The 16,157-nt window shown below is 46.7% G+C and overlaps 1 protein-coding gene across 3 annotated transcripts in view; it reads right to left on the reverse strand.

The window, feature by feature from the left end:
- The window catches only part of EXOC4 (exocyst complex component 4), a 634,239-nt gene that overhangs the window by 96,307 nt on the left and 521,775 nt on the right, over positions 1-16,157 (reverse strand). For all 3 annotated transcript variants that reach the window (XM_075063737.1, XM_075063746.1, XM_075063741.1), the window contains exon 12: positions 11,883-12,019. In XM_075063737.1, the coding sequence (XP_074919838.1) occupies positions 11,883-12,019 (137 nt within the window). The remainder of the gene's footprint in view (positions 1-11,882; positions 12,020-16,157) is intronic.

Here is a 16,157-nt window from a genome sequence, read left to right on the forward strand (position 1 = left end):
ACAAAGCAAAAATGCAGGTAAAAGTTGTCTTGAACAAAAATGCTGCACCATTGTATAAAGAGTCAGAAATCAATGTTTCCTATTAATTTATTATTACATTATTATTATTATTAGACATTTGAGATAGAAAAGACAAAAGAGGTCATTTCCATCCATTTCCCCTGCTAATGCAAGATGACTGTTCCCTATACTATATTAGCTACTGCTTTGTCCAATCAAAATTTAAATGACTGAAGCAATGGAACTACTATTACTTCCTTGAAAGTTTATTTCACAGTCGAACAATTCTAACTCTGGGGGGGAAAAACCCTGATACAGTGTCTACGTTTTTCTCAGCTTAATTTTATTCCATTACTCCCAGTTACATCCCTTCTAACAGCCTCAATTCCTCACTGCCTTTACTGTTCACACTCTTCAATTATTTATAGACCGTTATTATATCCTTTCAGATGCCTAGGACTGAATGCAGTCTTTTGGAGCACTCTCACCAGCATTGTACAGAGAAAAGACGGTTACTCACCTTTGTAACTGTTGTTCTTTGAGATGTGTGCTCATATCCATTCCAGTTAGTTGTGCGCGCGCTGCGTGCACGTTCGTCAGAAAACTTTTTTACCCCAGCAACACTCGGCGGGTCGGCTGGGCGCCCCCTGGAGTGGCACCACTATGGCACAGGATGTATACCCCTGCCGACCCAGCCACCCGTCAGTTCCTTCTTGCCGGCTATTCCAACAGTGGGGGAGGAGGGTGGGTTTGGAATGGATATGAGCAACACATCTCGAAGAACAACAATTACAAAGGTAAGTAACCGTCTTTTCTTCTTCGAGTGGTTGCTCATATCCATTCCAGTTAGGTGATTCCCAAGCCTTACCTAGGCAGTGGGGTCGGAGTGAGATGTGGCAGAGTGCAAAACTGCTGAGCCAAAGGCTGCATCATCTCTAGACTGTTGGACCAAAGCATAATGTGAAGGAAAGGTGTGGATCGAAGACCAGGTAGCCGCGCGACATACTTCCTGGATTGGTACATGAGCCAGGAAGGGAGCAGATGAAGCCTGAGCCCTGGTAGAATGTGCAGTGAGGTGGCCCGAGGGAGCATAAGCCAAGTCATAGCATGTGTGGATGCACGCCGTCACCCACGAGGAGATTCTCTGGGAGGAGACAGGTAGGCCCTTCATCCGGTCAGCCACTGCAACAAAGAGTTGGGGGGGATTTATGGAAGGGCTTCGTCCAATCGATATAAAATGTGAGCGCCCTACGGACAACTAGGGAATGTAATTGTTGTTCCCGTCGAGATGAATGCGGCTTCAGGAAGAAGACCGGAAGAAAGATGTCTTGATTGGTATGGAAGGCCGATACCACTTTAGAGAGGAACGCTGGATGTGGTCGCAACTGTACCTTATCCTTGTGAAAGACAGTATATACGGTGGGTCCACCGTGAGCGCATGAAGCTCGGAGACTCGTCTGGCCGATGTAATGGCGACGAGGAAAACTGTCTTCCAGCACAGGTACAGCAGTGAGCAAGTTGCCAACGACTCAAATGGTGGAAGCATAAGTCTGTTTAGGACTAGGTTGAGGTCCCAGGTAGGGGCGGGGCGGCATACCTGTGGGTATAGGCGCTCCAGACCCTTGAGAAACCTAGTAACTATAGGGTGAGAGAACACGGAGCAGTCATTCTCTCCTGGGTGGAATGTAGAGATGGCTGCTAAGTGTACCCTCAAAGAAGATACCGCCAGGCTCTGCTGCTCAAGAGACCAAAGGTAGTCTAGGATGGTAGAGATCGAGACCTCAGAGGGAGTAACATGCTGCGTTGCGCACCAGCAGGAGATATGTTTCCACTTGGCCAGATACGTTGACCGAGTGGAAGGCTTCCTGCTACCCAGGAGTATTTGTTGTACCGGAGCAGAGCAGCGCAACTCTGACTGGTTTAGCCACGCAGCAGCCACACTGCGAGGTGAAGGGCCTGCACGTCCGGGTGGCAAAGACTGCCGTGGTTGAGTTATGAGGTCTGGGTGGAGTGGCAGGGTAATTGGGTTGGTTACTGACAGGTCGAGCAGAGTGGTGTACCAGTGTTGTCTGGGCCACAGTGGTGCAATCGTGATTAGGTGCGCTCTGTCCCTGCAGAGTTTTAGCAGGACCTTGTAAACCAGCGGGAATGGTGGGAAGGCATAAAGTAACCGGTGCTTCCACGACATTAGGAATGCATCCGAGATCGATCCCGGTGAAAGACCCTGGAAGGAGCAGAGCATCTTGCATTTCCTGTTCACACGGGAGGCAAACAGGTCTATGTGGGGAAAATCCCCACTTCTGGAAAACCGAATGAATAACGTCCGGCCGTATCGACCATTCGTGACACAGGAAGGACCTGCTCAGTCGATCCGCCAGAGTGTTCCGAACCCCTGGGAGAAAGGACACTACCAGGTCTATCGAGTGGGCTATGCAGAAGTCCCAGAGTTGGATGGTCTCCTGACAAAGCGGGGAAGATCGAGTCCCTCCCTGCTTGTTTATGTAATACATGGCCGTTGTGTTGTCTGTGAACACCGAGACACAACGGCCGTGTAAATGTTGCTGAAATGCCTGGCATGCCAGGCGGACTGCTCTCAGCTCTCGGACATTTATGTGAAGCGCCAGTTCCTGCGATGACCAGAGGCCCTGAGTACGAAGGTGTCCGAGGTGAGCCCTCCAGCCGAGAGATGACACGTCTGTTGTCAGGGACAGTGAGGTTGCGGGGGGTGGAATGGTAGCCCCGCACACACCAGGGAGGGGGTCAGCCACCAGCCTAGGGAGCTTAGAGTGCTCAGGGGAATGGTGACTATTGTGTCTATTGGGTCTCTGCCCAGATGGTATACCGAGTTGAGCCAAGTTTGGAGAGGATGGAGGCGGAGCCTGGTATATTTGATCACGAATGTGCAGGCAGCCATGTGACCTAGGAGACCGAGACAAGTGCGAGCCGAGGTCGTCAGGAAGTTCTGTAGACCTCGGATGATTGTTGTTATTGTCTGGAACCGCGGCTGTGGTAAGTAGGCCTTGGCTAGACCGGAGTCCAGGGTAGCTCCTATGAAGTCTAACCTCTGTGTGAGAACCAGAGCGGATTTTTCTGTACTGATCATCAGGCCTAGATGTGTGAATAGGTCCCTGACAATGCCCACATGATGTGTGACTTGCGTCTCGGAGGTTCCTCTGATGAGCCAATCGTCCAGACACGGGAATACATGTATCCAACGTTGGCGGAGGTATGCGGCGGCTACGGCCATACACTTCGTAAATACCTTGGGGCCGTGGAAAGGCCAAACAGGAGGACCGTAAACTGGAAGTGCTGACGGTTGGCTACGAACCGAAGATACCTCCTGTGTGGAGGAAAAATGGCGATGTGAAAGTACACGTCCTTCATATCGAGGGTGGCATACCAGTCTCCAGGATCCAAGGACGGGATAATGGTTCCCAAGGAGACCATGCGGAACTTCAATTTTGTCATAAACTTATTGAGTCCTCGCAGGTCTAGGATAGGCCTGAGGCCTCCCTTTGACTTGCGGATCAGGAAATAATGGGACTAAAACCCCTTGCTCTTTTCATCTTTTGCACCTCCTCTATTGCTCCCATGGCGAGGAGCTTCCGCACCTCTTGCAGGAGGAATTGCTCGTGAGAGGGGTCCCTGAAGAGGGACTGGGTTGGAGGGTGGGAAGGTGGGGTTGAAACGAATTGGAGGTGGTATCCATGTTTCGCCGTGCATAGGACCCAGAGGTCTGAGGTTATCTGGGACCACGCCGGGAGGAAGTAGGAAAGACGGTTGGAGAAGGGGGGAAAGGGATCCTGGTCTGAAACTGGTACACCGTCCTCCGGCGTACCTTCAAAAGGCGGACTTAGGTCCCGCTGGTGGTTTGGAGAGACCTTGATTTTGGCCCCCTTGGGGTCCTGACTGGCGTCTATGCTGGCCCCGCCCATGCCATCTACCAAAGTCTTGTCTATGTCGAGGCATAAAGTACGGGCGGTGAGTCTGGGGATGGAAAGGCCTGCGTTGGGTCACTGGTGTATGCATGCCTAAAGAGCGCATGATGACTTGATTGTCCTTCAGGCTCTGCAGTCTAGGGTCGGTCTTTTCTGAGAAGAGACCTTTACCATCGAAGGGTAAATCTTGGATGGTATACTGCAGCTCCGGTGGGAGGTTGGAAACCTGTAGCCAGGAGATGCGTCTCATGGTGACACCTGAGGGCAGGGTCCTGGCTGCTGAGTCGGCCTCATCTAGCGAAGCATGGAGGGAAGTTCTGGCCACCTTTTTCCCTTCCTCCAAGAAGGCAGCGAATTCCTGGTGGGAGTCTTGGGGAAGTACCTCTGTGAACCTGCCCACCTCCGCCCAGGTGTTATAATTATAGCGACTCAGCAGGGCTTGCTGATTCACCACCCGGAGCTGTAGGGCGCCTGCTGAATAAACTTTGAGGCTGAGTACGTTCATTTGCCTAGCCTCTTTTGACTTCGGGGCTGGCGCCTGTTGGCCATGGCGCTCCCTCTCATTGATGGATTGAACAACTAGTGAGCAGGGAGGAAGGTGGACATACAAATACTCATACCATCTAGAGGGTACCATGTATTTATGCTCGACTCCCTTTACCGCAGGAGGGATGGAGGCTGGGGATTGCTATAAGGTGTCGGCATTGGCTTGGATAGTCCTGATAAAGGGTAGAGCCACTCTGGTGGGGGTATCTGCCGACAGAATGCTCACTACAGGGTCCTCGACCTCTGGGACCTCCCCCACCTGGAGGTTCATTTTGAGTGCTACCCTCCTGAGGAGGTCCTCATGGGCTCTGAGGTCGATTGGAGGAGGGCCCAAGGAGGATGTTCCTGCCACTGTCTCATCCGGAGAGGAAGAGGAGGAAATGCCGGGGACGAGCAGGTCCTGTGTGGCCTCCTGGTCTTGGGCCATCTCCTGCTCCAGCAGTACTGGGGAGACCGATGGATGAACTAGTGCTTCCTCCATTCCGGCCAGAGGAGGACGGGTAGCTGTAGCCTCTGGTGCTCGGTGCTCTGATGGAGCAGAGCAGGACGGGACTATTGGAGCACCTTGGGCCTGGTGGTACACCCAAGGCGTCCAAAAGGACCATTGATGTGGGCCTTGGCCCTGGGACTGGGCCTCTTGAAAAACTCCGGCGGGCACATCTGAATCGCAGTCTTCAGCATAGTAGCTGTCCACGTGGGACGACACCGAAGTGTGTCTGGATGGCCATGGAGGAGCGGAGAAGCCCTGGGCAGAGGTTCCAGCAGACCTTACTCTACTGTGTATCGGAGACCAGTGCCGGGAAGCATATCGGTACCAGGAGCGAGATCGGGACCTGCGACCAGAACGGTGCCGGGAGGTCGACCGAGATCTCGAAGGTCGGCATCATGATCGACTATGGGAGACACAGTGCCTGGAGCGGTGCTGAGAGCTGGAACGGTGCCGAGAGTAGCAGGTCGGCGAACGGGACGTCGACCGGTGCTGCGAGTTCGACTGGTACCGAGAAGGGGAACGGTGCCGGGACTGCGAGCGGCGTCGGGAGCGGGAGTGCCGTCTAGACCTGGAACGTCTGCGGGACCGCGATCGTGAGCGGTACCGGTCTGCTGTGCCGACAGAGGATGGTCTTATCAAGGCCAGTTTGCCTATCGATTGTATTACCCGCACCGGTGGTGCCGGGGGTGAAGGCAGTGTCGACTCTGACAAGGCAATCAGATCCCTCGCCGCTAACAACGTCTCCGGCATGGATGGTATAGTCACCTCTACAGCGGTCTGCACCGGGGAGCTAACAGGCGCCGGATTCGACGGCCCTTGTGGGACTGGAATCGACGGTACTGACGTCGGTGCTGTGGTGGGTGTCGGTGCCGGGCGATCCAACTTAGACATGCTCTCTGGCTGCGGTGCGGGCGGCACAGAGGTAGCAGGAGTCTTAGCCTTTCTCGATCTCGGGAAGAGGGAGCGGAGCGGAGCCGACTTCGGTGCTGGCGACGGCCGGTGCCGAGAGGCTTTGACAGTACCGGCACGGTCCGGTGCCGAGAAGGAACTTCTGCTAGTCGATTGGCCAGCGCTCGGTGCCGAGGGTAGAGGAGTGAGAGCCGCCTCCATGAGGAGCTGTTTAAGTCTGATGTCTCACTCCTTTTTTGTTCGTGGCTTGAAAGCCTTGCAAATGGGGCACTTAGCTGTTAGGTGCAATTCTCCGAGGCACTTCAGACAGGAGTCGTGTGGATCTCCTGTCGGCATCAGTTTGTGACAGGCTGAGCACGGTTTGAAACCCGGTGAGCCGGGCATGGGCCCCGGCACCGGGTGTGGGGAAGGGGCCAATCCCCGAACCCCTCTAACTATAGTGGACTAACTATGCTAAACACAAATACGCTAAGTATAACTATATAAAAAGGGTTATAACTATATACACGATAAAGAACAAGAAAACTACGAATAGCTAGGGAAGTGGGGGTCAACTAAGCTGCGCTCCACTGTTCCAACGACCGACACGGGAGGTAAGAAGGAACTGAGGGGTGGCTGGGTCAGCAGGGGTATATATCCGGTGCCATAGCGGTGCGACTCTAGGGGGCGGCCAGCCGACCCGCCGAGTGTTGCTAGGGTAAAAAAATTTTCCGACAAACGTGCACGCAGCGCATGCACACCTAACTGGAATGGATATGAGCAATCACTCGAAGAAGAAAGACAGTTACCTGTCTGCTTTACAATGTGAGACATCAGCTGCTCAAAATCACATGGTCTTTTTTGTTTGGTCACTGTTATACTGAACTGCAAGCTCACATCCAATGTATTGTCTGTCTATTCTTTTCCAGCATCAGGGCGTTTCAAGAGTCTTTCTCCTGTTGTTCTTGATTATCTGGCTTCAGAAGCATTAGTTTGTATCCTTCACTTTTGCATTATATCCTGTTCATGGGGCCATATACAACTTGTGCTTTAAACAGAACTCTCAAGTGTGTGCAACACCTCCTGATTTTATTGACCTGCTGTTTTTACTCCATTTACCTGCTCATTAGTGGAGATGTTAAATAGGATGGGACCTAGCACTGATCCCTGTGGTAACCCACCGGACATCCAGCCTCTACCATCAACTGCATGGCCCTTTACCAGTACCCTTTCTTTGGTCTTTCATCTGGATTTCAGTCTACATGATAACTTCGTATACACACTGATCTAACTTAGATCTTTAATAACAGATCATAAGACACTATGAAAAGCTTTACTAGAGTCCAGAATAGTAATTTACAAATACCCCCCCCCACCATAAAAAGCCCTGTGCAATTACTCTGCTACAGTAATGGGGTTAATCATTACCACGAGTGCCATAATCTGCTAATTAATTCACAGCTCAATGGGCCACAGACAGAGCCATCTGTGTGGCTGTTTGTATGTAGCTCCCAGGAGGGGGCAGGAAAATAGGTGTAACACTTGAACAGGTGATGGTGCACCGTTGAGAAGGGCCCACCCCTCCGTAGCTCAGCGAGTTTTATTGATAAAACATCTGCCAACGGTAGTAGCCACAGATTTGCACCATTCCCCTTTGGAGCAGTTGTGCAGAGTGATTGCTAATGGTTCCTGGACACAGCTGGGGTGCCAAGCCTTTTCATTAGGAAAACAACTGGAGGCCAGAGGGGCTAATTGGATTCAGTTATTTCATGACAAATGCAGTTGGGAATGATAATTTTTTTTGCAGGACCAAGGTAGAAGCTACTCCGAACTCTAGCAATTGGTGATTCATAACCGTGATTTGTTCACGCTGGTGAGCGTTCAGAATTTATTATTAATGTGTGCTCAATATGAGCCAAAGACAGGCCATTTCCCTGTAAAGCTTACATATCTATATAGACAAGGTACGAGTCAAAAACACACATACAAAACAGTGGGAGAAAGAAGCAAGTAACAGCCACTCTTTAGGATGGAGTGAAGATGTCCGCTGGTTAGGACACCAGCCTAAGACTCTGGAGACCTGGGATAAATTCCCTGCTCAGCTGAAGACTTCCTGCATGACTATGAATGAGTCGCATAGGGTACATCCACATTGCAACTGGGAGGTGTGACTGCAGCACGTGCAGAAATACTCAAACTATTCTCCTGGTCCTAGCTAGATCAAAGCTAGTTTGAGTAACAATGGTAGTGAAGGTGCAGTGGTATAGCTGGCTGCATGGGCTAGACCTGCCCACCTACAACCTTGGGTACACAGCTGAGCGGCCTCCATGGCTTTACTGCTATTGTTACTTGAACTAGCTTGATCACAGTTATCTTGGCTATGTCCACATGTGTTGCAATCACATCTCCCGATTGCAATGTAGACATACCCTAAGTCTCTTTGTGCCTTGGTGGCACAGCAGGAATCAGTCTTTGGAAAAAAATGTTTGTAGGGAATTAGAGGATTCTCTGAGGGACTGAGGGTGAGTTGCCTGAAAGAGTTAAAGGAAATCTGGCAGCTCTAACAGCATAAATCGTCATGAAAAGCTAAGCTCAGCTATCTGGTTCAAGACACAGAAAGGTTTGTTTATGGTGGAAGAGGAACATGGTGAGGAACTAAAAGAGGAAGGATTGATTGGAATCAACAAAAATGGGCAGCCACGTTGACGTGGTTAGGACTTTTCCAGTTCCTAAAACATTGTATTGTTCTTTGCTATATCCCCCAACCCAGTGACAATCCTTTGGTAAAGACTGATTCGATTCAGCAAGAGACCATATTATTGATCTGGTCATGTCACCAATACCAGGGTAGGGGAAGCTGGCAAATGTTTTTTTTAGTAACATTTCACCCCAACATTTAAAAAATTTTTTTTGCAAATTTCACTCTGGGCCATTTTGCAATCCCCAATTTAGCTTTCCACGAAACACTTGTCAATGCACTTTTTGCATCCAAACATATGAATTTTCGAAATGCCATTTTTCAGGATGAAAACTGACCTTTGTCAACATGAACATTTTAAATTTAAGAAATTTTCAAGGACTTGCCAGATTGGATCAGAACCAAGGTACAGATAGTTTAATGCCCTTTCTCTGACAGTGGCCAGTACCTGATGCTTTAGAGGAAGATGTCAGTGCCCCAGAATAGGCAGATATGGGATAATCTGTCTCCCACGTTAGGGCTCATCCTGATCTCCAATTGCCAGAGACTGACAAACCCTGAAGCACAAGGCTTAATAACCCTGCCAAAGTTTGTTATCTTTAATTATGACAACATGGGGTTTTCTTGATTTCTACATACATATTTTGAATCTTGTTAGGTTCTTGTCCTCACTGGAAAATTAAAATAAAACTGAAACAGAACTGGAAAAGCCTCAGATTTCAAGTTTCTGGCACAATGTGAACATTTCAAATGGTGTATATCAGTCCCCTCTACCAAAGAATGAGTTTCACTTGCAGGATTCATGCAACCTTTGTCATAGGGTAGCTGAAAAACGTGGGTCCATCCCTCCAAATCAGAAATCTCTGGTTAGGAATGGCCATGAATAAGTCCAGTGCTCCATACAATTCAATTCTGGTCTATACCCGCTTTGTCAGAGGAAGATTTAAGAAATGCTGCAGAGTACAGTTAGGATTCTATATATCCAGGGAAAGTTTCTTCCTAAGCTCCAGTTGTTGGAAGTTGGGGCCTACTATTGAAACCACCAAAACATCACTATTAAACAATAGCTATTACGTGGCTGAAGCTGAAAGGATTCAAGATATCGGTCATTTGGTAATCTGTACACAGCAGATTCACCACATGAATAGAGAGGACCATATGGGCTATTTGAATTATTTTTTCTATTGGAAACACATATACACAAAGCCAAGTTAATGAACCAACTGGCCACTGCACAAGTCTTCTATTATTTACCTTTCCAGCTTACAAAGAGCCTGTCAACATCGCATCTCACTTTGTACGCTAGTTAGTAAGACTTGCAATGTTCACATTTGTGGTTTCCCTGAACTCCAAAGAAGATGGTAGCTCCCTTATACTGTCATTTGCTGCCCCATCATCTCTATCATGCACACACAAAAACCTCCTTCCCAGAAAGCCCTTTGACTTAACTCTTATTGTACTACCACTTAAACAAGTTAAGCTGTACATTTGTAGGGCCAGATCCTTAGGTGGAGTTCCACTGACTTTAAAGGAGCTGATTTTCATCAGTTGAAGATTTAGCCTTAATATTTCCAAATGTTACCAACGTTTGAAGGTGGGTCCATTAAGACTAATTGTTGGTTTATCTCTGCCCTTCCCAAAAATCTTGGGGGAAACCATGGTTCACAGGGCGAGAGCTTGGGCGACATGAGAGCTCCCAGCAGAGGGCATTGTTACTTTATGAATTTGATCATCTCTTTGGAATATCTCAAGCTACTCTCTCTCACGCACATGTATATGGAAATAGGGGTAGCAGAATTTCTCCTGTCCCTGTTATGCTCTTCTGAATCATGTGAACTGTATATAGATTTCTATTTCCGTCAGTCATTTGCTAGCAGCAAAACTAGAACATTTCCTGTTTTTCCTCCTGCTGTAATCAGGATATGGTAGTCCAAATTAGTGCTGTCCTAATTACTCTTCAGTAGGTGTTAATTCTAGGGATAGCGTCAAGCAAGCAAGCAAGCAAGATCCTTTATCAATTTCAACCAACAGCTGTAAAGAAATTACTTCCTACTGCCTGATTTTGGTTCATAACATTTATTGAAACATGCATAATAAAGGAACATTAATTGTAATAAGAATACGTAATATATACGTATATAGACACGCACACCACATGTGTACATACATGATGTTAATAATATTCCCATAGGAAGCCCATAACCAGATGACACTCTTCTGAATGAAATCAGGCAATAAGAAATAATTTCTTAACACTACAGGTTGAAACACACAAAGCGATTTTACTACTTTCCCTGCTACCACCAGCTTCAATTAGCTCTTAAAAGGTACTATATATGGTACTAATATGGCCAACATTACCATAGTACCTGAGCACTTCATAGTCTTTAGTGTTTTATCCTCACAACACCCCTGTGAAGCTTTTATTCCCATTTTACAGATGGGGGAACCGAGATACTGGGAGACTAAGCCACTTGTCCACGGTCACAGAGGAAGTTGGTGGCAGAGAAAGGAATTAAACCAGAGTCTCCTGAGTCCCAGGCTAGCACACGAACCACTAGCACATCCTTTATTTCCTAGCTTAGGTTCCCATGTGGTGGTGCTGTTAGACTTCAGCCCCAGAAGAGGCTGCTCTTTAAGGATGGATGAATTCAGTCCTGTTTGTAAAGCACTTTAGGATCCTCTGGAGAAAAAGGTGCTATAGAAATGTTAAATGTTTTTAATATTAAATAAAATCCTGTGTATACTGTGTGCATATATTATAGCCATGGATTTCTAAGCTGTTTAGGGGATTTGGATGCCCAGATTCATTAAAATGAATAGGAATTGGTCACTGAAACCAGCTGGCTTTAAAAATCTTATCCCATATATCTTGAGAATTCGTAATATGAAAGGATTCAACTTGTTTTCTCACTGCATGTAGCCAAGCATAACAGAGCTGATGTGATCATATGGTTATGGAGATCACACATTTTCCACCCTTCTTTCCCTAATCTCCATCTTTCTGATTAAGAACAAGGACATGTCTCTCTTGATTCTACCAACCACCTGCATTGGTATTTCTGGAAAGTATGCATATGGGCATGAGAAGTCACTGGGTCTTCCTAGCCTCTTGGATGGCTATTAGCTCATATTTCTTTCCCACCCATTAACCAAGCAGACAAGTTTTCCAGGAGGAAGTAACTCCATCCTGCACATACTGAAATAAAATAACACTTCAGACCTACACATCTTTCATCTTAATCCTCCCCAACAATTTAGTGAGGTAGGGCTCATTCTCCTTATTGTATAGGAGGGTCTGGTTCCCAGGGGTAGGCTGTACCTGTAGGCAGTAGTGCAGGTTTCCTTATAGTCCTGGAGCTTCACACACACCATGTTGAGGAACTGATCTGAATAAGCACTCAGGTCATGCATCAGGTTCATGAGGTCCTGTACTGTCTTCTCCACAATTACTGTACTCTGGAAAAGAAAGAGCATGGTGACACTACATTTTCCATACAACAAATGGAAGAGAATGTGGAGAATAGGCAAGAGAATCACAGATCATGGAAGAGATGAGTGTGACCATCTAGCTTGCCAGCAAATTCTTCAGGACTCTGCTAGTCCAAGTCTTGCCTATCATTGAACGATCAGTGCCCCCCAGTTCCTGAGTTCTGCAGAGACATCTATCTGCAATGCTCAGCTCCTCTGACTATAGCACCTACAAAACCTTATCAACTTTGCCGCTCCTTTAAAGAGACTGTACACAAGAGCTTATGACCTTAACTGGGGTTAACACATCCTTTATTTCAATCAAAGCATGCATTTGGTTCATGGTAAAAGTAAAACAAGTTTATAAACAAAATGACACAGATTTAAGTGATATCAAGTATAAGGATTGAAATAGTTACAAAAAACCAAAAGTAAGACTTCAGTCTAGCCTAACAAACTAGAGCCCTTTGTTCAAAGATGTTTTTTTCACCAGTCTTTCCTCCAGCATGGCTGACCAGACCTTTAGCTCTTCTGGTGAAGAATAATTTAGGGGTTCACTCCCCCTCCCTTTACAGTCCAGTAAGCCTTTGAAATGTATCCTTCTAAAATATATTCCTAGATAAAGTTCCTTTCCCCTGCTGATTGTAGATGCCATGCTGGTCCCTCCCCTCCTGGTGATTTTTACAATGCAAATTATCTCTTCCTGCAACCCCCAATACAAATGAATAGCCCATTGAATTTGGCCCTGCCTGGTCTGAGGTGTTGGCCTCTTTCGTTGTCTGGAGAAAACCCATTTATCAACTCTCCCGCGCCTGCCTGCTTTAAACACATTTCAGTCATATATTCCTAGCACATCAAGTTTTTTGTGGATTATCCATCCATCCATAGAATCCTAGAATATCAGGGTTGGAAGGGACCTCAGGAGGTCATTTAGTCCAATCCCCTGCTAAAAGCAGGACCAGTCCCCAACTAAATCATCCGAGCCAAGATTTTGTCAAGCCTGATCTTAAGGAAAGAGATTCCACCACCTCCCTCGGCAGCCCATTCCAGTGCTTCACCACCCTCCTAGCGAAAAAGATTTCCCTAATATCCAGCCTAGATCTCCCCCACTGCAACTTGAGACCACTACTCCTTGTTCTGTCATCTGCTACCACTGAGAACAGTCTAGATCCATCCTCTTTGGAACCCCCCTTATTCTTCTCTTTTGCAGAAATCATGAAAGAAAATTAAGATCAGTGAGTTACTAGTTTTCCAGTGATATGTTACAATGCCACCTTTTGGGTAAATATCACGGCAACAGTGTGCCATATGGCATTGGGGTAGTTTTAAGGTCACAATGATATTGACTAGCAATGGGTTAAAGAGCATTTCAGTTCCAGGATAATGGTTTAAATTGGATTTGGTTGATACTGGCCTAAATTAATCATTAGACAAAGACCTTTCATTGAGCTGTATCAAATGAGATAAGGGTGTTAGCAGGCAACTGACCGCACCATAAAAACTGCCACCAAAATTAGTGCTCATTGGCAATGTTCAGAATTCACATGGACTTTTAATACAGTGATTCTGAAGTTGTTAACAAAGAAGAAGTAAAAGTAAAGGGTTAAGCACAATCTTAACTTTGAATTTCCTGGACGTCATCAATCTGTATTGTGGATCCAACCTTACAGCGGAAACTCACCAACTCCCATCACTGACTTGAATTACTGAAAACTGTGGACTACTGAGTGATGTAAAATGGACTGATATAAAGGAAAAGCAGAAACTGTATAAAATGGCAGCATATTGGTCTGTCACGGAGGTCACAGATTCTGTGACTTTCCATGACCTCTGTGACTTCTTCAGCAGCTAGTGCTGGCTCAGGGGCTGCTCGAGCTGGGCAGCCCCTGGGCCAGCAGCAGCAGTTTGGGTGTGTGGGAGGGGGCTCAGGGCTAGGATCCTGGCCAATGGGAGCAGTGGCAGCCGGCGCTTGTGGTGGAAGCAGGAGCTGCAGGGACGCAGAGTAGGCAGGAAAAATTTCTTCCTGGCCCATGTGGCAATCTGCAATCCACACCTTATAATGCGTAACTACAAATTTTATTGTAGTGAATGACATAAAATTACCCAGTTCCCTTAGAAAAAACAGCTACAATGTTAAACTGATGTCAGTGGAGCTATGCCAATTCACACCAGCTCAGGATTGATCCTCCTGTGTGCCCTCCATAGACTGATCACACATCATCTGTGGAAGTATTTTCTTTGTATTTGATTTACATTGACTTGTTTCATGAAATGACCCCTTGTTCTCTCACTTTTAGACAACATAAAGCAATTCAATGATTTTAAAACAAAAGTGCATACATTGAGAAGAGAGAGCGAACAATGGTTCTCACTGGTTTCTGACAGCTGACTGCTCCGCTCCACCAACATTAAAAACACACCCACGAAAGCTTATGCTCCACTACGTCTGTTAGTCTATAAGGTGTCACAGGACTCTGTCGCTTTTTACAGTTAAGTTAAAATAAAAATTTGGCAGGAACTGAGTCTTTCGTCTCTCCAGATGCCCTCTCCTACTCACCCTGATTTTAATAAAATGGAGACATACCATATGAAAAAGGACTGCACTGGATATGTAATGGCTATTTTTTCTGTAACATTTTAACCTTTTGTGGATGAATCCTAACCGATATGCATTTGTCACTAGGATTACTGTAAATTAGGATGCATTAGTCCATGTTAATACAGCTGGATTTGTTAACCAGGACTGCACAAGATCTTCCATAACTCTATGGGAGAAAATGAAAGGCAATGCACGTACTATTGGAGAGTTACAGCTCGGATGCTGCTAACCCATCTGGTTCCGTTAACATTAAATGGCTATGATCACAGTGTAATTTTATGGCACGACACTTCATTGAAGCCTTTTAAAAACACTAACAAGGAAATTCATGCATGGACCAATATTAATCTCCTCCCACTTGAAACCCGTGTATAGTGTTGAATTTTAACATTGTGCCACAGGTAAAATGCATTGCTCTTATGGCACATTAAGGAGGCTTTGAAAGAAAATTCAGACTAACAAAGAGGAAAAAATTCCTGTTAAGAATCACTCGCCAATAGCTACGATTGACATAGCATAAGAAATAACACCACTCACCACTAACATAGTGTTTTTACTTTTAAGGTACACTTACAGCTGTGCGTAGAGTACCGACACGGCACACCCAGCCAGCACAGGCAGAAATAGCTGTGCAGATGGTGCCCCACTGCTGAGGCAGGTAGAGCACAGACATGCCAGAACCCTATATAACTCTCCACATGCCCACACAGTGCATCCCGTATCTACACCACTATTTTTAGCAGCTTAGTGTCCTTCTGCCTCCCACCTGTTGGAGCTTTTCCCCGCCACAGAGAAGGGCTCTGGCAACTGGGAGAGGCTCTCTCCCTCATGCCAGAGCCTTTCACTACCATGTATCACTGCACCCTGCAGTGTGGATGCATCCCGTCTTTCACTTTGGAGTGTAGCTGCTCACACCCTACAGGCCGCTGCAAATGTAGCCAAGTCCTTCAAGTATTTTACACACATTAGCTAACTAATCCTCAAGGGGGGCCTGATTCTCCCTTACCTTAAAGCCTCTCTATACTTTTCCAGGAGTGTAAAGGAGCCTTAAGGTGAGTTATAACCTTTACACTGCCAGAATGGTATATAAATAAGAAAGAGGCCCAATAGTATTAACATCCGCATTTTACAGATAGAGAAATTGAAGTAGAAAGGTTAAGAGAATTGCCCAAGGTCTGGCTGCACTTTATTGTCAGAACCAGGATTAGAATTCATGTGCTTCCGGTCATGTCACTGCACAGGGCCCCTCCTTTGGAAGCTAGAAATTGAAATTTGTCTGCTTCCCTATCTCCCCCTTCAAAGATAAATGTATTCAATGCTTTGTTATCCACAATACTCACAAGGGCTTGGCTGCATACACTGGTTTATTTCTATAGAACCATTCATGAGAATTGTTCTGTTACTGTGGAGTCAACTGCGAGCATTGTTTGCACTGGTTTGTCACTGCAGATTTAACCACGAGAGCCAGGCCTGACATATTAGCTTGTTGTTGTAGCTTCACTCATGAGGACAAGAATGTGTACACAG

The sequence above is a fragment of the Chelonoidis abingdonii genome, chromosome 1 (genome assembly GCF_003597395.2).
Source record: "Chelonoidis abingdonii isolate Lonesome George chromosome 1, CheloAbing_2.0, whole genome shotgun sequence".
NCBI lineage: Eukaryota > Metazoa > Chordata > Testudines > Testudinidae > Chelonoidis > Chelonoidis abingdonii.